Source organism: Lepidochelys kempii, chromosome 10, assembly GCF_965140265.1.
Source record: "Lepidochelys kempii isolate rLepKem1 chromosome 10, rLepKem1.hap2, whole genome shotgun sequence".
NCBI lineage: Eukaryota > Metazoa > Chordata > Testudines > Cheloniidae > Lepidochelys > Lepidochelys kempii.
In genome coordinates, this window is record NC_133265.1 from 19,142,558 (window position 1) to 19,167,294 (window position 24,737).

General features: G+C 42.3%; 1 protein-coding gene across 1 annotated transcript in view; it reads right to left on the reverse strand.

Annotated features, from left to right (window-relative positions):
• Positions 1 to 24,417, reverse strand: part of XYLT1 (xylosyltransferase 1) — a 320,557-nt gene extending 296,140 nt beyond the window's left edge. The window contains exon 1 of the mRNA XM_073362329.1: positions 23,794 to 24,417. Coding sequence (XP_073218430.1) covers positions 23,794 to 24,039 — 246 coding nt within the window. The 5' untranslated portion in view covers positions 24,040 to 24,417. The remainder of the gene's footprint in view (positions 1 to 23,793) is intronic.
• Positions 24,418 to 24,737: the final 320 nt, after the last annotated feature.

Consider the following 24,737-nt stretch of genomic DNA (forward strand, 5'->3'; position numbering starts at 1 on the left):
AGTCCTGCTTCGTTTTTTATAGATATATGAAAGCTGATAAAAATACTAGTTTTAAAAAAGTTTTTATAAAGGAATATACAATTAGTTAATGTTTGCAAGCAGTATGTTTGCAAACGCTATGTTTGAAGTCTAATAAGATGAATATTAATCTTTTCTTGGTATATTTTCCTTATTTATGTGACATAATGAATGTTCCAAAGTGTCAAGATCTTTGGTCAAGCCACTTATTTGCAATACTCAAGATCTAAAAGTACTGTGGTTTTATATTAAATGTGTAGCATTCGTGAAGGTTTCTGGTTGCACAGATAAAAGCTGCATGCCGGAAGCGTACTTCCAGTTGGAATATGCTATGCATTGTTTACATAGGTATTTTGCGGAGTCTGCAAAAAGTGCACAGTGCACCAAAGATTTTAAAAATTGTCTGCTTTTCCTCTTGAACAAAATTGTTCATTATGTGCATACAGGGAACATAATGTTAGGTAATGCTCAAAACTTGATACAAACATCCTCTATTCATGGGGGGAAAGAAAAATAATTAAAAGGACTCCATGAAAATATGACCTGTGGAAAATTACAATTTGGAGAGAAGTGACGAGGATACCAGTCTGTGATAACAGTTCTCTTTTATGCCACCACTATTATTTTCTTTTAGAGGCGTGAGAACAACACAAAATTTCTGATGTTTACTGAAGACCCCATACAAAAGTTTAACCTCTGAACATGTGACCAGTCCTTGTGCAGGCAAGTAGGGCGTGTTCTGCTGCATCACGGTGGCCTAAGTTCAGCCCTGCAGTGCTCTGAACACAACTCTGGCAAAGTGCTCAACACAGCAGTACAATTGTTCACTTATGTGGCCCTCTGTGCAGCAGCCATCCCACAGTATAGCAGCTGAGCATTCAGTCAAATGTTTCCACGTGTTTTCTCCTCAGGTTATTAGAAACAGTAGCAGCAGCGAGCTGAGCTCAGCACAAAGTAGAAATAAAGGGAAGTTTTGCACCAAAAAGGAATCTGAGGTAAAAACTACATTGGGCAGAGTTTGCAAATGGTAAGCAGGCAATGGGTTGAAAGCAGAGAGCAGCAGCTGGTCTGAGACAGTGACACCTCTAAAATTCTATTTGTAACTACTGCACGAACCACATGCCTTAAATTCCCCTCCCCCAATCCCACCTTATGTCTCTGAAAGACAACCAACACAGCCTGAAATAATCACTATTTAAACACTAACCCACTTAACACGCACCAACTCACACGAAAGTCCAGAGAAATCATCTTGACAAAAGCAGGGACTTAGATTCCATTGGGACAAGCATGGTGAAAAGGACTAGACAAAACATCCCACAAAAATAGTCCATTCAAATTCTTTACAACTAGCCTTGAAAGTGCCAAATGTACTAAAGGGATCTTCAAACTTTTTAGTATCCATTCCTTAGTTTACAGCTTCTATACCATATTAATCATCCCTTCATCTTAAATTTAGCCAAGACAGCCATACACAATGGTACAGTCTTGGGTACACAAGTTACATGGGCATAATAAGGTCCCAAATTAATTTAGAACAGGATTTCATCTGATTTCCACTCTGATCATCCAACATACATCTACAGACCTTATACTGACCCAAAAATCATAATCTCACAATAAATAGCTCAAATGATGAAAAATGCAAGTTATTTGCACCCAGAGAAAGAAAAGTGCCACAGGCAGGAGGCTGCGATGCAGATTTAACAGGTTAGAAAAAAAAGAAACAAGCAAAAAGTTTGTTTTCTAGCCACTAATCTTTTGTTTGCAAATGTTTGTTGATATGCATTATTTACAGAATTGTTTAGATCGCATCATAGCAAGGGTTTATGAAAGTTTACAATCACCTTCATCCGGCAACTGTACAACCCTGAGCCTGATACTACTCTCATGTAACAGGAGTAATTCAATGCAAGTCACTGACATTACAGCAGGGTAAACCAGTGTAAGAGCAGAATTGGGCCCAATGTGTTTACAGTATTTCCACAAGGAAAATCAGCAGCTTCTTGGCTAACATAATATTGTGATCCTGTCATTTAAAAACATCAAGGAAACTGTCCCATTCTGCAGTCCGATTCACTTAGTGGGAATTTTGAGTAAAGATTGGGCCAATGGATTGCTTTATATATACGCAGCAGTTTAACTTGCCTTCCAACATGTAGCCGGCTAATGTCTTTAGAAGGTATGTTTTTCTGAAGCAAGGAGACATCTGTTTACATTTTGTTTAGTCAGCTCATTTTAGCGCATAAGTGAAAATACAATTGCTTCTTCTCAAGGGCTTAGTGAATTCAATGGCTGAAGTGACTAAAAATTTAAAATTTTTGAACACAATAAAATTGGGGGTTTTAGAGATTTCAGTCAAGAAAGGCAACAAAACCCTTGCATATGGTGGGGATGAACAAGAGGTCATGACGTTCAGGTTTGCATGTAGAAACAGAACGACTTGATAGAAAATAACATAAAATCATGAAAATAAAAGGAAAAGAGGAGAGTAGAGTAGTGTGTGCCTTTCACAAATGGCAAGCTAATCTTGGGATATGAGAAATGTCAGTTTCCACTGTTTACATGAAGCCTGAGCACAGATTTTAGGCCACAGATGTGTGCAGTCCACTGAAAAATTATGCTGATTACAAAACTATCAGAAAGAAGATAAAATAGTCCCCTTCTACTCACCACTCTGAAACAGAAGGGAAATAGAAACAGCTGCTGCTGGGCCAGCCAGGCACAATTATTGCTGCTGGCACTAGTAACTAGCTACTATTCGTAATTTGCTCTCCTGATTTGGGCCATCCAGCCCACAAAACAAAAGGCATACAGCCGTATATTTCAGTGTAGACGGTGCAATAATTTGCACTTGAGTGCCGCACTAGAGTTCTGGTTACCGAGACATATTGTTTTATGATGAATTCATAGCTGTGCACACTCCGACGTGATGCTGTCAACCGCACACAACACACTGCGCAGGGTAAGCGCAGGCAGTGCTCTCTCTTCTCAACAGGTCCGTCCCGTCCCCCCCGCCACACACACACATTTTATTCTCTCTCTCGGCGCTTGCTCAAGCCAATGCGTCCCAAATACCAGATTAGGGAGATTTTTCACCATGCAATACTGTTACATTGGTACAACCCCCTAATGTAGACACACTGAACCTGCAAAAAATGGAGCTTGTGCATCAATGCAGTATTGCTGCACTAAAGGTGCGTTTCTGTGTAAACTGCATTAACGTGCACCCGATGAAGTGAGCTGTCGCTCACAAAAGCTTAGGCTCAAATAAATTGGTTAGTCTCTAAGGTACCACAAGTACTCCTTTTCTTTTTACATTAACGTAGTTATACCAGTGCAAATCTCACTGGTCTAGACAAATCTCCGTAATGTATTTTAGCTACATTAGCCAGCCTTTTTACAGTGCTCTCAGCACACAAACTTCTACGTAACCCCAGACGTGCAAACGTCAAGCAATTAACACTCCTTACACCATCCAACCCATCTCTAAACTAACTGATCAATCCACATCAGCCTAGTCCTCTAAAGAAACAGACAGGGATGTTCTGCAGAGGTTGTACCTCCAATACAGTAACTTTAAAATATATATATTGCTATGCTCCATGGGTAACAAATGCTAAAATACACATTTCTGTGCTTCACGGGTAACAAATGCGAAAACACACCTCATTCCACTGCCAGAGGAAACTTTTACTGCAATAGAATGGGATGGGTTGGATTTCCCCCATCCCTAGACAGCAGACGTTTGCTGTAAACCTATATTATAGTTTGCCTACTGAAACGCATTGAGATAATTAGAGATGTTTATTCTACTTCACTAAGACAGGAATTTCACTAGATCAGAGCTCACTCTAAGCAGGTTCTGGTACACATCACTTGTGCAAGCACTAATTCACCAGTACTTCATCAATATGTAAGTGACCCTGCAGATAGGACACAAATCAATTCTTCCTTAGTGGCACTGACAGGACAAGCTCTTGCTACCTCCTGGCAGAGGGAGCTGAAAGTCTGACAGAACGGAGAGCAGCATCTTCAAAGGGCAGGCTGGTAGTGGTTGCCCAGACAGTCCCCTAGACTGGAAAGGAGCAGAAGCAGAAAGGACTATGACAACCAACCATGCTGTCAGACAGTGCCAGGACCTGAGCTGTCATGGGGACACCATTTCAGACCAAAGGACCATATCATTGTTATTATTTGTATTACAATATACCCATGGACCCAACTTGGGGTCCCACTGAAATAGGTGCTGTACAGACACATGATAAGAGACAAATCATGCCCTGAAGAGGCATTAGAGAAAGAAAGCACTATAATTCGCATTCTACAGAACAGGAACCAAGAGAGAGCTCAGCACATGACTTGCCTGTGATCACACAGGAAATCTGTAGCAAAGCTGGGGAAGTGAACCTGTATCTCCTGAGTACTAGGGCAGTGCCTGAATCACAAGACCATCCTTTCTCTCAGGATTTGTCCCACTAGAGAGTTTTTCTTCAAACAGGAATTAATTGACTGGCAATTAACTCACATTAGCTAATGTGCTGTATGTACTAGTCTGAACACTACCCAGCTTCAGGACACCAATGTTCACGGTTTACCTTAACACTGGCTGAGCCCTGGCCAGACCAGCACAGACCAATGTGCTGGTAGCTAATTCAAATTAACTGGCAATCAATAACCTTGAGTTAAATGCTAGTATAGACTAGCCTAGTGGTTCTCAATCTATTTACCATTGTGGGCCGCATATGTGTTACGTGGGCCGCACCCAGTACTACCTGTATGACCCTGAGGATGTCACCTAGCTGCATCTGGGTGCTGACTGGGCCGCAAGCAACCCTTGGGCCGCAGGTTGAGAACCACAGTTAGCCCCTTAAAGACGCAGATGCCTCAACCACAATGGCTGTCTGAAACCTCACTCCACTTCGCTTTGATCAAAGCTGTGAAGGGTTCAGCTGGTGACCACCTCACTGAATTCAAATTAAGCAATTGTTAGATATGAACTGGTCCTATCTAAAAAAACCCACCAAAATGTGAATGCACTTAACATACCTTTAAGCTGAAATGAAAACACAGCACAAAGTTCAATGTGTATTGCTTTCTGCATGAGAATCGTTAGTAATGCAATATGATGAAACCATTAACACAACTTTTTAGAAAGATGTTTGACAAGGTCAGCAGAATAATTAGCAACATGCTCATTCACCTAAGAAAAATCTTCTACATTATAAAATTATATTTTTCAAAATCATAAAAATGCAGTGTCATTGTTGGAGAATGACTGCAGCGTTCAACAAAAAAATGTAGCAATTCTCTGTGGTGATTAGAGTTAAACAGACACTATTTATTTGCCCATAAAAACAATCTCCATTTGAGAATGCAGAGCAAGTAAAAAACCAAAAACCAAGTTATGGGAATTTTATATAATTTTTACACTTTTATTTATAAAGGGAAACTATCATATGAGATTTACCCAAATTATAGGTTTTGCACTGTATTTTCCTCTGCACTGTTTGTAAACAAAACATTCCTTCCTGGTGTTTTTTCAGGAGGACCTCAAAGTGAAACTGACTAGAAATTCAAGATAAACAAACAAAGGAACAAACAATGGACACACTAAAATCAGTCAACTTTCACTGACTAAAGCAAAAATACAAACAGCAAAACCAATGCAAGTTAAATCAGTTTTTAAAAATCTTTTCAGTTTTAATTACTTAATGGGAATGACATTGTGTTCTTAAATACATGATTTTTAACCTGGCAATATTTCTTTAAGCATATTTCTGCCTTGATTTGTACCTGATCTTGCCAGAGACCAACCACCCTCAACTCCAACAGCTTTACTGAGGATGGTCAGCATCTTTCAGGGACAGGCTCTTAACGCTCCTTACACCTCAATCCTGCAATGAGCCCCGTGTATGTACATCACAGTGCAGGGCTGAGGCCTTCATTTTGTATAAATGTCACTAAAGGTAATATTTCATACTGACCCCCAAACCGTGTTTATATAGATTATGATCAACATGTGGATCAATATTAAATAGTGAAGCCAAGATTTTAGAAAGTGACTAGTTATTTTGCATGCTTCAGTTTAAAAGAGCATGATTTTCAGAAAGTGATGATCACACACTCTCCAAATTCAAGGCCCCTTTAAATTAGGTGTGATGCTGGTAGACAAGGTGCTAGCTCTTGCAAAGGTTTAGGGCGTTAGCCAAGCACGGAAAAATTCATTGCTGGAAACCAGTTTGTTTTATCTGTCTGTTAGTATGGTTAAGATGGGTATTGGACTTATCACAATGTGCCGAGTGTATAGACTTTATGAAATGCTTTTAAGTTGCTGCATACATTGATCTCACTTCTATCTTTATCACCTGCAATAAGGTACTATTTATGTTTTTGCTTTGTAACTGTAAAAAAATGTTTGCTCTGAAATTATGAATCCAGTCAGGAAGCCTATCAGGAAGGCCTATCAAAACTAAATGGGCCATTGTAGGACATCACAATACAAAGACTTTGCTAACTGCTCCCTTGCACCCATGAAGAGGCTACATGCAAAACAGCTCATGCCATCAGCTTGAATTCTGGAAGAAGGAAATAAAAATAGCTAACATGAAAATCTGTCCTTTCTTTTGCTGTTTGGACTCTCAGAGGGCCCGAGCTATGAAACAGAAGGAGAGATCCCCAGGATCAACTTGGTTTAGCCCTGAAAAAATTCAGAGCCGACAGCTCTGTCTGTCACTGACAGCTACTCTGTCACCTTTTGAAACCACAGAGTGTAACTCTTTTGTGTGTATATGTTTGCCTGCTTTAATAACTCTCTTTTCTTAGTTAATAAATCCTAAGAGACTTTACTATAGGATTGGCTACAAGCAGGTGTCTTTGGTACTAATCTAAGATACAAACTGACCTGGGATAAGTGACTGGTCCTTGGGGACTGGGAGTAACCTGAATATTTTGTGATCTTTGGTCTATAGCAAGCATCTACCACTGAGTCGAGCTTACCTGGGGGGAAGATAGACTGGAATGCCCAAGGGGACTGTCTGCGACTCCATGGCAAGACTGCTATAGTGCATTAGGAGCCCACATTTGTTACTGAGTTGGTGAAATTTAAATATAGAACATACAAGCAATTTGTGGTCTCTGCCCAGCTTCTTGACAGTCTGCCCTGAGGTTGGTACTCATGGTTGTGAGCCAGTCCAGGCAGTGTGACATTAGGCCCCCAAAATCACTAAACACTCTTGAAAATCTTGGCCTAAGGCCCAACTGTATAACTCCTACTTACACAGGTGAATGCTTACTCCTGATAGTAGTTGACTTCATTGGGACTACTAGGGGAGTAAAGGCTCACCAATTTAAGGATTGCAAAACCATGCCCTGAACATGTGTCACCTTTGTAAAGACACCAAACATTCACCCATGATGCTTTACTCAAGAGGAACTAAAAACCCCACGGTACCCGCACACAACAGGGAAGTTGCAACATAAATGGTGGCAGTGGACTTTAAATACATAAATTCTGCTGTAACTCAGATCCCATGCATCCCAAGATTGCAGACGCATAAAGCACAACAGCTGTAGAAAAAAAAATTTTTTTTTTCACAAAACAGGAAATACACTTGCAAGCCATGCAACTTCGAGACAATAACAAAGCACCCTACAAATGACAGCAAAGTCAAATCCTTTGTGCCTCATTATTTATTGAGGCAAGTTCATAATCAATAATGAAAGGAAAGAAAATAAAACTGCACAAGTTCATTTAACAATCATTCATCCAACAAAAGAGAAACACTGATTCATAAAGGATCATTAATATTTACTATCTGACAGAGAATCAAAACAGAGTTAGCTTTTCAATTATACACCTCCACCCCGATATAACACAACCCGATAGAACATGAATTTGGATACAACACGGTAAAGCAGCACTCTTGGGGGTGTAGCTGTGCGCTCCAGTGGATCAGCGCATCAGCGTGTCTGGCTCCGACACGCTGCTCTGAGCAGCATGTTAAGGGTGCCAGGCCGGGGCTTAGGGGTTGGATAAGGGGCAGAGGGTCTCGGGGGGGCGGTCAGGGGACAGGGAGTGGGGGTGAAGGGTTGGATGGTCTGGAGGTTCTGGGGGCATGGCAGTCAGCGGACAGGATGGTGGATAGGGCGTGGGAGTCCAGGGGAGCCTGTCAGGGGGCAGGGGTGTGGATGGGGTCGGGGCAGTCAGGGGACAGGGAGCAGGATGGGTTGGATGGGTCGGGGGTTCTGAGGGGTCAGTCAGGGGGCGGGAAGTGACTATTATTAACGGAAATGCTCGAGGCCAAAGCAAGTTCGATATAACGCAGTTTCACCTATAACGCGATAAGGTTTTTTGGCTCCCGAGGACTGCGTTATATCGGGGTAGAGGTGTATTAATCCACCTTCCATCTAACTTGCTGGGCAATTATGTTACCAATATATTGGCCCAATCCTTCCCTAAGAGTCAATGTCACAACTCTGGTTGACTTCAACCAGAGTAGTTTTGGGTTCTATGACTAGCCAGCAAAACTAACACCAGCAAACAAAAAGAAATCATTCAACAGTAAGGAGGAAAATAAACACAATTAGGACTTGTCCACACTGGCAATTAACAGCGCTGCAATTTTCTCACTCAGGGGTGTGAAAAAATACCCCCTGAGCACTGCAAGTTGCAGCACTGTGAAGCATCAGTATAAACAGTGCCCCAGTGCTGGGAGCTGTGCTCCCAGTTCTGGCCGCTACGCCCCTCATTGAGGTGGGTTTTTTAGAGCACTTGCCACAACCACACAAGGCATGTTAAAGCAGCGCTTTAGTGTTGCCAGTGTAGACTCGCCCTTAGATTAAATAAACCCAAACACTTGAAAACAAACACTTGTTAATAAGCTCAATAGACAATACCTGATATGGCTTGATCCAAAGCCAACTGAAGCCAATGGGATTGTGGGTCAGGTTCTTGATGAGAGTGGAGTTTAGCTTAAAGCCTGATTGAAATTAACCTATCTGGAAAAGGAGGATATCCACATCCTTTAGGCTAAACTGGACATGGAATATAGCGATTCAGATAATTCCAGGCCCCACGAAATTCCAAAAACCCTTTATTTTATTTTTTTCTGCACACTCCAGAAATAGACCAACCAGAAAATCTCTATAGGATGTTATCAGACTGATTATGACTCATTATGAAATTGTAGTGATAGTTCAAAAAGCACCCAAATGCTCTATCACTGGTGCATATCTTATCTCCGCACTATTTCAGTACACAGCCTTTTCAAGGACCACTTTAACTTTAAGACCAAAATTCTCCTCTTGGTTAGGCTGGTACAAAATAACTATGGATGAGTTGAAGACACTGATGTCATAGAATTACCCCAGATTTACACGAGTATAACTGAGGGAAAATTGCCCTAAAGGTCTTTTTAAAAAACCACAAAATGAAATATCCTAATGATGGCACTTTTGCAGCGTGGGTTTTTCTGTCTGACAGTAATCGCACCAAAAAGGGCAAATAAAATAATCCAATATTATTGATTAAGATTTTCAATGTTAAAAAAAAAAAATCTAACTACTACTGGGTTGATGGGTCATTTTAGCCTGAAGAGCCCAATCCAGCTCTCAGATATAAGCCATGTGAATAACCTGTACACAGCTGTAGTATTGTGTTTCTAAATCACTATCCCAAAGGTGCTTAGAGCCTGGGATAGCTGCTTTTTATCATCTGTTCTTAAAGATCCAAAGATATAAAAAAAAATGCTCAAACCATTTGGACATGAAAACTATCTTTCAGTCAAATTCTGCAATGGGGAATGTGCATAAACACAGTTCCACAAGGGCTCTACAACAGAGGTGCCACTTGCTCAAAAGGATTATATCGTAAGTCTGCACAACAAGCAAATGAAATCTTACCCCATCTCTCTGCCAATTACCCCTCAAAAATGGTGATCACATTTAATGATATATAATAAGATGTGTATCTGGAGAACTGCTCAGGTAAGAATGGAATAAAAGTCAAACATCACAAGGGTCAGATTTATTCAAGTTTTACATTGGTTGTACAATCACAGAGCTCATACAATTGTATTGCTGCCCTGGAATTACTACTCTTCCCAGGCAAGAAAACCTTGCTCTGCAACTCAGGTCCCTAGCTCTGCCCCTTGCTCAGTTTCTTGGCTGGTCAGCTGGTGAGATGAACAGTTAGGGGAGGGAAGCAACTTCAGACTCCAATTCCCCTTACCCCATCCTGGAGTTAATGTGACAACCCTATGTCTTGCTACCCTAAAGTAAGGAGCAGTGCCTTCTGCTTTGCCTCTGCTAAGCTAAACTGCTGAAGGTCTAGGTCAGAAAAATTAATCTGAAAAGAAATGAAGTATAGTACCACCATTCCTATTAGTAGGGGAGGGAAGAGGTGGTATAACCACAAAACTAGTTTTTTATAGGATGATCATATTTGAAATCCTATTTAATGAATGCATAGGTCTTTAATCAAGTTCATTCATTTATTAAATGGAGCCCAACAGAACATTGTAACAAGCTCGCTAGTGTGCATACCTCGTATTTTTCTCTACTAAGTAGGATCATAACTGCTCAGCTGGTGCCATGGAACCTATACTGCTACCTTGCCAGAAGCTGGGAACGGGAGACAGGGAAAGGATCACTTGGTGATTACCTATTCTGTTCATTCTCTCTGGGCCACTTGGCATTGGCCACTGTCAGAAGACAGGATACTGGGCTAGATGGACCTTTGGTCTGACCCAGTATGGCCATTCTTATGCACTGATGGAGAGTTTCCTTTAATTCAAATATTATAGGAGCCTGGGCCTTGGAGGAGGAGCACTGAGTTCTACTGTCACTGCTTGCACTGTGCAGCATGGCAACAACCACGAGGAACCAAGGGACTGTGGGTTCGTCACAGTATTTTACCACTGCAGCACCACTAATTTTGATCACATTGCGGTCAACAAAAAAAACTCCAATTTGGAGCAGGAGCAGGTCCTTTGGTATGCGCAGGAATTTAAAGCTTCCTCCTATGGGGGAGTTATGCAGCCTTTTATTCTACAAACTGAAGCAGCAGCACACTGGCAAAATATGTGGGGGACAAACAAGTGAGACTCCCAAGATACGCACATGTGAAATGAAAAGGGCAGAGCTAGGGCTCTAACTATTTTAACAGAATATACAGTAGGGTTTTTTCCCCAGTACAGTTAGCAGCTCAGTCTGAGAGCAAACTACAGTTATAATTATCACCCTAATTATTATTTTAATAAGAACGAGTGACTTATCAAAATATTACAGTCAAGATTTGTACTTCTCTCCTGTGAGACTGCCAAAAAGGTAACGGATTCTTCACTGCAGATGTACTATTGCTCTTACAGTATGTGCTGATAGCATCTCAAAGATTCTATTTATGCAACCACACTACTAAACTCAATTAAGCAAATGCCTAACTTGAGATATCACAGCAGTGTAAAATATTATTATTCTCCTGGTGTCCACACTAACAGCTTTGTTCACTCCATTTACATTTCTTCTGCTTGTTTGTGCTTGCTTTATACTTTAGGCCACATTTTCAAACTTGGATGCCTAAAGTCTCACACCTGGATCCACATTTACGTATTTAAATGTCCGTTTCAGGCATCTCAACAGAGATCTAAGGGTGAAATCAGCATTCAGGCATCTAAATCAATGTAATTAGAGGCCTAAATATGGATGTAAGTCCACACCTATAACTACCAACATTTGAAAATTTTAACTTTTGTGTGTAAAAATTATTTGCTATTTTTAATCTAACACTGAGTATTTTTGCCATTGGATATATATTACTTTGATGACAGGGTATTTTTGCACACAAATTTCCAACATTAAGATGTCCCCAGTGGCAAGCAGTTCTTGCAGGGAGGCTCAATTTAAGGGCCTACAGCGGAGTGGATTGTTATTTAGCTAGTTTCTGATCCAGGTATAGGAGAAACATTAAACACCAAGGGGGACTACAAGAAGACTAGAGACACTGGAAATATCTTAGGGTTTCTTCCAAGCACAAAACAACAAGAACCTCAGAGAAATTCAGAAAGCACAAAATTCAAGATACAACATTAGGAAAAGTAAAACCAAAAAGTCAGAAGTATGCAAAAAAAATTCTCCAACTGCAACCACACAAACCAAAAAAAGTTCATCTGAAGGATCAACCAATCGAAGGCTGCAGTTTGAAGTCTGATTGTCCATGACCCACAGAAACAAATCTTGGTTAAACTAAAACTGGACAGTGTCATCCTTCTACTTAGAAATTACTTTTACAAAATAAAGGCTCCCTTCACTAATTCTCTCTACTAATATAACAGAATACAGAAACAGCAGGAATGTGAAAATAGAACACACTGAGGGAAGCATTCAAGATTTGACCTCAGTGACAACCAGAAAAATAGAACATGGTTATCTACTTTATAGAAACAACACTTATTTACTCTAATTCCACTACCAAAAAAGCCAATTTACACATGCTATAAATAGGGCCATAAATAGTTTGTCCCTCAGAGGAATCCACTAATCTGCTCTAGAAATAAAGAGTCACATGATAAGTGTCCTGTAGTGACCCTTTCAGTACTTGACACAAAAGGATGAATTGAACAGTTACACAATGTGCAAATCATAGCAGCATTATGTGGCTCTCAGTTTTTATGGCTACTGAGTGAGAAGGGCTACTCCCTTCACTAACAAATTAAGGCCCCAGTTCAGCAGGGAGTAAAGTTCTGGAACAGCCTTCCAAGTGGAGTAGTGGAGGCAAAAAATGGCACTTCTTTCAAGACTGTGCTTCCTAAATTTATAGTGGGAATGGTAGGATGAGGTTGCCTACAATGCTATGTGGCCCTTCCGCGATGGCTATTAGCAAATATTTCCAACAGCCAGAGATGGGGCACTAGATGGAGAGGGCTCTACGTTGCTACAGAGACTTCTTTCTCACATGTCTGGCTGGTGGGTCTTGTCCCCATGCTCAGGGTCTAACTGATGGCCATATCTGGGGTCAGGAAGGCATTCCCCCAGGTCAGACTAGCAGACATTCTGGGAGTTTTTTGCCTTCCTGTTCAGTATGGGGCTCAGGTCACTTGGTTTGATCTAAAGTAAATGGTGGATTCTCTGTAACTTGAAGTCTTTAAACCAAGATTTGAGAACTTCAGTGACTCAGCCAGAGGTTATCGATCTATTACAGGATGGGTGAGGTTCTTTGGCCTGCAATGTGCAGAAGGTCAGACTAGATGATCATGATCATGGTAGCCTTCAAGTCTATGAGCAGGGCACCTAAGCACCTGCCTAACAAAACACAAGAATAGTTCCAGAGAGGTGTGTTAGTCCCATGGAGATCAGTGAAACTACCCTTGTGCTTAAAGTTAGTCATGTGCTTAAATCCCTTGTTGAATCAATGTGTAAGTGTAATATTTCAAAGCAGTTTGGGGAGTAGATTTTATTTCATGTATACTTGCTACATTTTCTATTCAGACTGTAAGCTCTTCAAGGCAGGGACCTGTCTTTCTACACAACTGTAAAGTTTCTAGCAACCAGATGGCACTGAACAAATGAGTATTTCTTCCATGTGGGCCATTAATGTGAATTACTTGCACTGATCCAAGAGAAAATCGTGTTCTCATTTTTCAATGAAAAGAAAGAGAAAAATAATAATTACTTGTTTGATACTATTATTATAACAATCATTACATTTGCAAGGCCAAAATCCTCAGCTGCTATGAATTAGCATAGCTCTGTTGACTTCAATGGAGCTATGCCGATGCACACCAGCTAAGAAGCTGGCTCAGACTTATCTGAAGATTTCTAAGCATTTTACAAGTAGTAATTAGTTGAGATCCACAACGCTTCTGTGAGGTCAGTAAGCTTGAGTCTACTCATTTTACAGATGGGGAAACTGATGCACAGAAAGTTAAAGCTAAAATTTCCAAGTGTGACCATTGTTTTTGGGTGGCCCACCTGAGACACTTTGAGCCTGAGCACTCAGAACTCCAATATATAAACCATGGGAATCGCAAGTACTCAGCTCTTTTGAAAAATCAGACACAAAGTGTCTAAAGCTGAGCACTCAAAAATTGAAATATCCAAAATTAGGTTCCTCTTTTGAAAATGAGGCTGTAAATGCCTTACTGAAGATGAGACAAAAATTTACTGGTAGACATGAGAACAGAATCCAGGGCTCTGACTCCTCGTCCCATGCTCTAACACTCTTCTTTTCACTACAGCATTCTGTGGTGCAGTGTCAAAGCCTAAAAGGGACTTAGGAGTCTAAGTGCCTGTGAATGAGATGCAGGCACTTTTGAAAATTTTACCCATTGTAAGTATTCTCTGTTTTGGCAAAAATTAGGTTGCTTGTTATTTGGCATTAGCAGTATTTTAACATTTTAAGTAATGAGGTTTAGATCTGAAGGATTTCCATTACAGATTATTTTCAAGCAGGAAAAGAAACAGGGACACAAAGCAGGGCTCTCTCAGAACCAGTGAGTTCATCTACATTGGTTAAGTGTAGAACTACTAACTAATGTATCTTGTAAATAACTTTTCATGAGTGTCACGTTTACATCTCATACCACCAATCTCCAGTGAGCTATGACTAAGCAAGTTAGACAAACAGTAAGAAAAACTGGGGGGAAAAATACACAAGTAAAGACTTGATCCTCCTGCCAAGACTAAAATTAAGACAAAATTCCCCTGGACTCTGATGTCTGCAGGATCGAACTCTAACTACAGAAAGAAAATCAGAAGCAATTCTGATTCAAATTCATCCTCAAAATCAGTGTGTGACTATACCTGCAAATTATGCTTAGTTCTTGCTTTTATCTAATCTTATCTAACAGCTCAATAACTACCACTATTAAGATGGATCTGAAATCTGCACTTTCAAAACAGAAAGGGAAAAACATTTTGAAAAATATTTCTCAATATAGCCCCCAAAAATGACAGGTAATGAGGGTATTTTATACTGTACTGTAAAGTAGCCATTTGCAATACCTGATGACAAGTAAATGGGATTTGTATATGTCTCCTTTACAACAACTGGTTCTCCCTGGTAAAACAAGAACACAAAGAGGCTTTTATTTCAAAGGGAACATCTGCAAAGACCTATCACATAATAAAAAATAATCAATGGCCTGAAAAAGAATTCCCTTGACAACCCCAATTAATAAAAATCCATTTCGCAGATCCCTACAGAAAAGATGCTTAATGAGATCACTACTACAAGAGTCCATCAATTTAATCTGGCTCTACTACTGTTCTTAAATAATGCATACATTAGTTCCCTGTTACTGAAAAGATGTGTTTGTTTTATTAACATGTGCCTTGTTAAGTGCTAAAGCTTTGTAAAATGATTATGCAGTTCTCTGCCTCTAAATGTATTGTTTTCCTCCTTTCTCATTATAAAATGATTAGTTGTCTCCACTGCCCTTTTGAATTGTTATTAAAGTTGTACTTTGGTGCTATTATCCTTGTGATAACTAGTGAAGCTGTAGTTAATGGCCAAGTCAGTATTTTCATTATGGACCCATTCTTTAGGAAATTTATAATTCTGCCATGTCGGGGCAATAGGGGAGCAGGCCCACTAAAAGAAACAGGGCTGAGTGCTCCTGTTCCAGGCCAGGTGGCCAATTGAGAGGGCAGGGAGGCATCTGGGAAGGTATCAGAAGCCTGCGACTGAGTTAAGAGCGGCAGGAGCAGACTGCTTCAGTCAGAAAGAATGATTGATGTCCTCCAGCCAGACAGCCAGGACTGACTGAAGGCAGGAAATAGCAACAGAGGGAAATGTCTGCTGGCTTTGAGCCAGAATCAAGAGCCAGAGACCTGAAAGGAGGGGAGCAGCTGAGAGGCTTACCTGCTAGTGTCCTCTTGCTGGGGATCTAGGCCTGGAAGAACCAGGAGAGGCTCCCAGCAGAGAAGCTGTGAGAATGCTCTCTAGGAAGAGCAGGTTTGTGCCTAAGAAGAAAGGGCTGGGTTGGCTGTCAGGATGGTAAGACTTGAGGACATGCCATGAATGCAGGGGACTGGACTATAGGACCTCTTGAGATCCCTTCCAATCCTATGGTTCTATAATTCTATGCTTGTATTAGACTTAATGTGTGAACTGAGGAGGGAAACTGAGGCAAGAGCCATTTGCAGGGCTGCCCCGAGGAGGTGCCTGGGGGGAGGCCCCCTTGTTTACACAGGGCTGATCCTACTAACCCCTATTCAGGTGAGCTGTCCCACTGGAATCAACAGGTGTGCTCACATGGGTGAGGGGTCACAGGATCTGGTGCTTAATTTACATCAGGCTGAAATTTAGCAGAAAAATGTGCAGGTCACATTCAAGCTCATTCAAGCTTTTTAGACCTAAAGTAGTCAGGAAAACCATTGCTTTGGTAGTTTTTGCTTTTCTCCCCCAGCTGTATCGAAAGGCACATTTCAGAACTGGAATTCACAGGGCTGTATTATCCCTAAGTAGGCAAAGCACACAGAGGATATCTCTATGTTGTATCTGGGATAGCGCCTCCCAGCCCAGGTCCACATACTTGTGCTAGTGGGGCTCGTGCTAGTGCGCAAAAATAGCTGTGTAAACATTGCTTTGATGTTCTGGGTCAGGCCTTCAAGCCCACTCATCCCAGAGGCATGAGTTCCAAGTTCTAGTTCAAGTCACTACAGCAAAGCAATGTCTACATGGCTATTTTACTGCATTAGCATCCGGGACGAAAGGGAGAAGGGAACATTCTAGCTCCCTACATTGCAACATATATTATATGTAAATTCACTCTGTTTTAACACCCTTGGCACAAAGGGATGAATAAGAGTGGTTTAGCTGTCATTACTGGAAATCTTGTTTTTTGTTCATTTAAATAAATTGTATTTTAATTCTAGCTTCATTATTATTATATGTCAAAGTTTTAGTCTAACTCTATAGCATACATTACAACTGTGCGCTAGTTCCATTGGCTGACTGTCTCCTCCTAGTGACAGATTAAGATCAAGAATCTGCAGCAATATTATTACACCTATTAACTACCTGTGGAACCACTGTTGTGGACATGCCTGTAGACTTTAGGGGAAGTAAAATGGGCTGAAATCCCAAAGTGTAGTGTTGGCTGATTGTTCCTCTACTGCGATCTCTCATGTCGAGTTGAGTGGGGTTCCGACTTCTCCTCCATCTAGTTCAACGTGTACATGAGGTCACTAGAAGGGCTACTGAACAGAGATGGGTAGCACCGTCCTCACCAGCTTTGTTTCGCTCTCTCTTAAGACACAGATGATACAGTGAAGCAGTTTCCCCAGTACCTGACTAAGCTTGGGGCATGCATGATACTGAGCTGCCTGAGGCTCAATTCTGATTCAAGAAACGCAAAGAGCAGCTGAGGTTTGGGGAAAAATCCAGAAGATATGGTGCAAATAAACATCTCTATCTTTCTTTTTTAACTCATGTTTGCAACTTGGCCCTGTGGTAAATTTCCAGTTATTGTTGTCTGATCATCTTTCAGCAGCATCTTGATACCCATCTCCTGCCCAGATAAAAATGGGGTGGGGGGTCTTCTCTCTCAAATAAGGACCTTGCTGCCATTGCACCCTACTTGGGGGGACACTTTAAACCCATTTAGAAACTACAGTTGGTGCAGAATGCAGCAACTCACTTGTTAAGCAAGGTATCTCACCATAATTATATTGCACCAGTGCTCTATAGTAATCTGTACCAGCTGCCTGTTGGTTTCTGTGTGGCATTTAAGGTGTTAGTATTAACTTATATAGGCCTAAATGTCTTGGAAACGACCTACCTAAGAAATGCCCTCTCATCTCACATGCTACTATTGAGGTGATCAGCAAAGGTGCTCAAAACAAAATCCCACACCATCCCCCCCAGTATATAAGGGAGAAGGCTGCTGCCAGCAGGGTGTTCTCATACAATTTCTTAAATATGGATATTCAGCATTTCAGACTAATGGTTCAAGAAATGCTTTGATCCTACAGTATAACACACCGCCAGGCAACAGTTATATTTCACCACACTGACATATTAACAAAGTGCTGGCATTTTTACTTTACTATTTTATACACAAGAATGAAAACCCAATGGGGCTGTATGACACATGACATTAAAGACAGCCATGCAGCCCACATCAGTTGCTTTCAATAAACTGGTTCCGGGGAAGAGGCCACAGCTGGGTAATGCGAGTGCATCCACTGCAATGCATAACTGCACGTCACTGCAACACTGAGTGGGAGCTAAAATTATAGCAGAAGTTCCCCTGTCATATTCATCTCATCAGCACCAGCCCCAAGGCTGAGATTTGCACTCCTTTCCTTCCTTAAGGCTCATAACACAGAATACCCATCAACAAGACATTGCCACCACCAGTACCAAGCTGAATGTAAAAATTCTGAATAAAACATTACACTTACTCCGTTCCTGCAAAAGCTTTTGCGGTGCCTTTCAAAGATAATACCTTTAAATAAAATCAACACTTTCTCAGACAGTAGCATAATTATTGTTTGGTATCAATTACTATACTTTTTTTTTTTTTTTGCTGAGTGCATATAGCTTCTGTAAATAGCCCTGAATGAATGTAAAAAAAAAAAAAAAAAAGAGAGAGATATTGTTACAAGTACCCACTTAAGTCAATGTTACTGATATTCATACTTCTTTAAAGACATCCATAATACAGTTTAATTAAACGTGAACAACAGCAGGAAACTGGCTTATGAGTAATGAAAACTGCAGCTGTAGCTGGCCAGGGAATCCAGCACAGTAAATTTTTTCACTTGCAGAATAGCTCGATTCAAAATTATTTCTTTATGCCAAGTTGGAAGCTTGCATTTAATTATACCAGGTACAATGGTAACATTTTTACTATAATGCAGTTTTTTTTTTTCATTTTGCAAGTGAAATTGCTTATTATATGTATCTGATGGCATTTAGAATAAATCTAAATACCCCTTAAACACTTGGTTCAAAAATTGTTTCTTTTCCTACAGAAGTAGATTACCAAAACCCCACACTATTTACTTCTTAGTGTTTGATTCAATACAATAAAAGAAATGCCATTCTTTAATACTTGTACATATTTCTGCACACTGATCAGGAGCAAAAACAGGAGGGAAAATTAAAAATAAGGATTTTAGCCATATGTGGCAATATTTGGACAGAGCTTTTGGAAGTTCCACCTTCAGCCAATGTCCAAAATATTTTCTATGCAAACATTAGAAAATAAGTTGGTTGCAGACCACATGATCAAATATTAGTTAAAATAAATGGATCTAAAGTACAAGTGGCCCTTGCTAAAAAAAAGTCTAGAGATATTTTTAATATGATTATGGACTCTCCTGGAGGAAGGAAAAAGTGATCAACATATCCACTATTTCACACAGATGGAGACATTCAGTTCTTCCCTTTGGGCAGACCAATGAGTATTTTAACACTAGCGCCCAGTTAACAGACTGAATGAATACTAAAATACTCTAGAACAAACTGCATTATGTGCTCTTATGACTAAACTGAAAAAAAAAATAAACAGAGAGGATATATAGTACTTTGAATAAAGTACTTTGTGTGAAAATCTTCTTGAAATGGTTAAGCCCTAGAGTTGGGGTTTGGATATAATGGAGCTACTGTACTCAGGCCAGCCAACTTTTGAAAATATCCTATAACAAATTTGATAAATGCACACTATGGGAAATTTAGGCTGAAAAGGAAAACCTAAACCAGCTCAGGCAGTACATAAATTGTGTTTTAACATAGAAACTGAGCACCAGAAATTATGGGCTGGAGTTTTCTCCCACACAGATTTTATACTGGTATAACTCCATTGACCTTCACCTTTGTCCCCCTTGTCTGGCTTGTCCTCGTCTGTCCCTCCACAAACGCAAGTTGACGCCACACCATTCTATTTTGTTACAAACACGTTCTTTCCATTTCTGGCCAAAGAGTTTTGTCATGCAATCGGCCCAGCGCATTTTCACTCTGCCCAGCAGTCGCTTGTGGTCTCTGGGGATCCAGAGAGCTTAATACGGTTAAGATACTGTGTGGATCAGAATCAGGCCCTATGTTGCTTAAAACTTTCTTGCTAACATTTCGTATCTGACATAAGCAAATGTAGAGCCCCCTAAATATAAAGACAGTCATGCGCCTGTCACTGAGATGCAAAATGTATCTGTGGAAAAGACAGTTGTAGGTCAGTATTTTGCTAATTTAGCCTACGAACTTCAAAGGGGTTGACAGAATATTAAGCAGAGCTCTTTAGCTTTCATACTTAGTTTGATTTCTACCAGAAATTTGCAAAAAATCCAATTTGTGCTCCATCAAATGGATGCTTAGTGGGTGTGTTTACTCCGATTAAGTAAGTGTAAAGATGGTCACCACTCTGAGGGGTGCAGTTTAAGCAAAGCCACAAGTGTTGTGAAATCATCCTTAAGAAGTGTTGCCAAATCATCTATCCACACACAGCATCTGTAAATTGTTTATATACAGCAACATTATTGTTTGGTTCAGAACACATTTAAGATACTGTGGCATAGCTTAGTGTGACACCCACTGGTTACTTAGGGTTTGTCTATGCTACACCAGCACAGCGGCATCTGTGTCACTGTAATGTGGACAGCTCCTACATCAACAGAAGGGGTTTTTCCATTGATGCAGTTAATCCACCTCTCCAAGAGGTGGTAAGTAGGTCGACAGAAGAATTTTTCTATCAACCTAGCTGCATCTACACTCGGGGTTAAATTGACCTAACTACGGTGCTCAAGATGCAAAATTTTTCACAGCCCTGCAATGTACTTAGATCGATCTAATTTTTAAGAGTAGACCAGGCTGTAGCAAGTGTAAAAACAATAAGTTCATAAAACGTGTTTACGCAGCATGTTATCTAAAACAGATTCAAAAGGAGCCAGATCACTCAGTATTTACATCCTTAGTGAAAGCAAACGTATAAAGGAATGACTGCTAATCACCAGCATAAAAATATTATTCTAAATACGCATATCCACAAATGATGTAAGAAGCACTGAAATATCTGTTTTAATACTGTGAGCATCACACAGCCAATATTTCAGGACTTCAGCATTTTGAGTGACAGCACATTATCTTCTTCACTTTTAGTAGCAAAAGCTGTAGGGCGGCTCATAATGCTGTATTTTCAAGAAAACCTTGTGAGCTTTTCCGTAGGCTTCACAGCCTTATCCTTTCATGTTCCAATACATGATGGTCTTAGGGCCCCTTGCAGTTCAGAGCTCATAACAGACATTTTCTCCACAGGACCTCAGGAAGAGCCTGCCCCATTCCTTTGGTTATACCAGGGGCAGATGGATGCAAACTTGTTTCAGGTTGATTCCTGGGCCTGAAAGAAGTCAGAGCTGTGACTTTGCTTTAATAAATAAATCCCTATGTGACAACAACTAAATATAAGACTGGGGGGGATGGGAGAAACAGCTTGAGAAAAAATGAGGTCTGAAAAGAGTGACATCAATGGAAAAAGAGAGCAGAGGGCAGAATACTAGGAGAAAGATGGCAAAGTTTGATATGTAAAATTTCAGAACACAAGTCATTAAGTGAGAAGACTGTAAAAATAAAGCAAGAGAAAAGCTAATTTTAGTAAGCAGGAATTTTAGATTATTTTATTTGGAAGCTGAAAAAGCTCCACACACACACACACACTGGTACAGTGTATGCAATCTTCCAGAAGACCGTCCCTGAATTTTAGCAACAGAACATTAATCTATTCTTATTACAGGAGATGATTTCATAAAACAGACTTGTGGTTGGGACAAGCACAGTCATCTATGAAGTCATATCTAAGCCTAGACTCTTGCTTTCTCTCTTAGGATGTATAGAGATAGAAATAAATACAGAGTGAATTGCACATCTGAAAAGGGACAACGCAAAATTTCCCTAAATCAGATTTACATAGACATCTATTAAAGCAAAGCTCATAAACAAAGGAAGATTGTCTTGAACTACAGAATGCTAAATACCATTTATACATAGTGAAATACATTTTGGGCTTCATATTAATTTCTTTGGAAATTAATACCATACCATTATAGCAAATACCATACTATACCATTACTTGCCTGTTTGCAATCCAGAAATATAAGTTTTTTAATTTCTAATTACTTTTGTGAAAATACAATGGTTCAGACTCAAGCAATTTAAATAAACATTTGAGAGTATGCAAAAAAGAAATAATTGACTTCTTAGTGGGCTAATAAATTATTGCATTAAATTTCACCACTGGTTGCCTGCTGTACCTGATACAGTTGTGCAATCAAGAATAGTGTCTGTGTGTTTTTCAGATGCAAAAAAGCAGCATAATAAAGGCCACAAGAATGTATCAGTGAGATAACTACACCAGACTGAAGTTTGGAAGATTCAGAAAATGATACATTTCAAAATATAATTAAGTCTCAGAGGAGGACTTCTAATAATAGAAGATCCCATTAAAGCATTTTCCTTTGTTGCTGTTTTATAACTAGGTCCCCTGCTGTTTGTTCACTTTCTTTTGGGAGAATTCTTGTGAGCCTGGTTCAGTCCCTAAGAGGAGAGAGACACTCAACAGCTACATCACTTTCTTCCATAGGATAGGAAAGCTGTACTCCAAGGTGAAGGGCTCTAGAGTGAAGAGCAAGAGCAGAGTCAAGATATGAGGTGGAGAGAACCAAGCTGTGGGGAGAAGGGGTGGGGGTTAACAATGTTACAGTCTCCATTCCTAGAAAGGAGTGACATGATGGGAAAGTGGCGTCTAGTAGGTCTGTGTCTGCTGCTGCCAGCAGCCAAGGGAGTAGAAAACGCCACTGCAGCGCTGTCTGCTCCTTTGTCACTTTCACGCCACAGGAAACGTGAGTGACAAGTCTATGAATACAACAAGCCATTCCCACAGCAGCGCCCAGCCGGCGCGCAAGAACCCTCATGAACATGAAACGATGCGCAATCAACAAGCACAGTCCCATTCCCACGACTGAAATCCTTCGAAAGCAGATTTGCAGGCATGCAGGGTGTAGATGGGGGAGGGAAAGAATGATTAAAACAAATACATCACTGTAATGATGTATAAATAATATGCACCTCCACGGACTGTTCTGAACAACCCCAGCACTGTCTAGCGCCAAGGAGGTTTTCTGTGCCTAGATCGTGCCATCTGAAGCAGGGCTACTTCCAAAGGTTGGGGGTGGGAGCCTTACTGGCCAGCGGAGAAATTACAACAAAATCGGTCCCATCCCGTTCTAACTTTGCAGGACTCCCCCTCCCCACCTCCCACCCCAATTGCCGAGGTTCAAGCGACGACTGCGGCAGAGGAGCATCCTCTTTCAAAGTTTTCAGAGCGGCTCCAGGCTGGATCTTCTCAGTCAGTTACCTGCCCGTGCCTCCTAACTGCACTTACAGCGCATGCACGGATCACGAAAACCACCCTGCGCCCATCCGCAGAACTTCTTGCCTTTCTCTCCCGACTGCACTTTAAAAGCCTCCAGCAGATTTTCTCTCTCACACTCCCGCCTCTACTACCCCCGGTCCAAGGAGCCCTGGTGTTCTGGAAATTCATATCGCCCCCCATCCCCCTCTCCCCCAGCCCCCCCGATAAGGCAGCTGGCCGCAGAGGCAAGAAGCTGCCCGAATGCCTCTTGCAGACTTGCAAGGGGCCAACCCGACCCTGCTCAGAAGAGTCGATTAATTACACCGCCGCCGAGCGGGCCAAGTGCAAAGGGGAGACCGGGGCGCGCTGCAGCCTTCGGGTCCCCCCCGTGCCAGGGCTGGCTGCGAACGGAGGGGGCGGCAGCACCTACCAGCGCCTTGCTGTGGAATGCAGCAGGTCCTCTGCGGTGCTGATGCGCCCGGTGGTCGCTGCTCTCGCCGCCGCCGCCGCCCCGGTCCCGCTTCTCCCGGCCGCCGCCGGCCCGCTGCCCCTCGCCGGAGTCCAGGCTGCTGAAATTCCACACCACCAGGGTCTGCAGGAGCAGCACGGTGAGCGCCGCGATGAGCGCCGAGTGCGAGCGCCGGGCCAGCCTGCGAGCGCAGGGCGCCGCCACCATCTTCGCCGCGGCTGCCGAGCCCCTGAAAGCCGCCGCATCCGCCGCGGCGCGGAGTTTTCAGACGGGCAGACCCAGACGTCAGCAGCGAGGGTGGCGGGGGGAGGGAGAAGGCGGACCGGGGGGGGTGGTGGGCTGGGGCGGGCGAGGGAAGTGGGGAGGCCGGGCGATGTGGCAGCCCCTGGCCCGCAGCAGCCGAGGGGTCTGGGGCGGGGAGGGGGGCGGGGGCGCCGGAGGAGGAGCAGCCGGGGCTGTCTGCGGCCAAGCGCGGCTGGCACCGGGCAGCTCCATCCCGGGGGAAGGCTCCGCGCCCCCCTCCGCCCCACCCTGCCGCGGCTCCGCCGGCAGCCGCAGAGCACCAGCCCCTCCGCCAGTAGGCAGCGCCGAGCCCGGCGGGGCGCGGAGCCGGGCAGCCCGCGCAGCGAGCCGTGACTGCCATCTGCCGAGGGAAGGCGGCTGCGGCTTCCCCGCCGGGGGGCTGCCGCGGGGCCGCGCGGGCAGGGCAGGGCGGGGCCGGGCCCTCAGGAGCCCGGCTGGGCGGGAGGCGGCGGGCAGCGGAGGCGGGCCCCGGTGTGGGGGGGCGAGTGGGGCAGGTGCCTGATTGTGCAGGGCGGGCGCTGCGGGGGGCAGCTGAAGAGCAGAGCCCGGGTCAAGGCCAGGGCCAGCAGGGAGGGGGAAGGAGAAGGCAGCAGGGTTGAAGA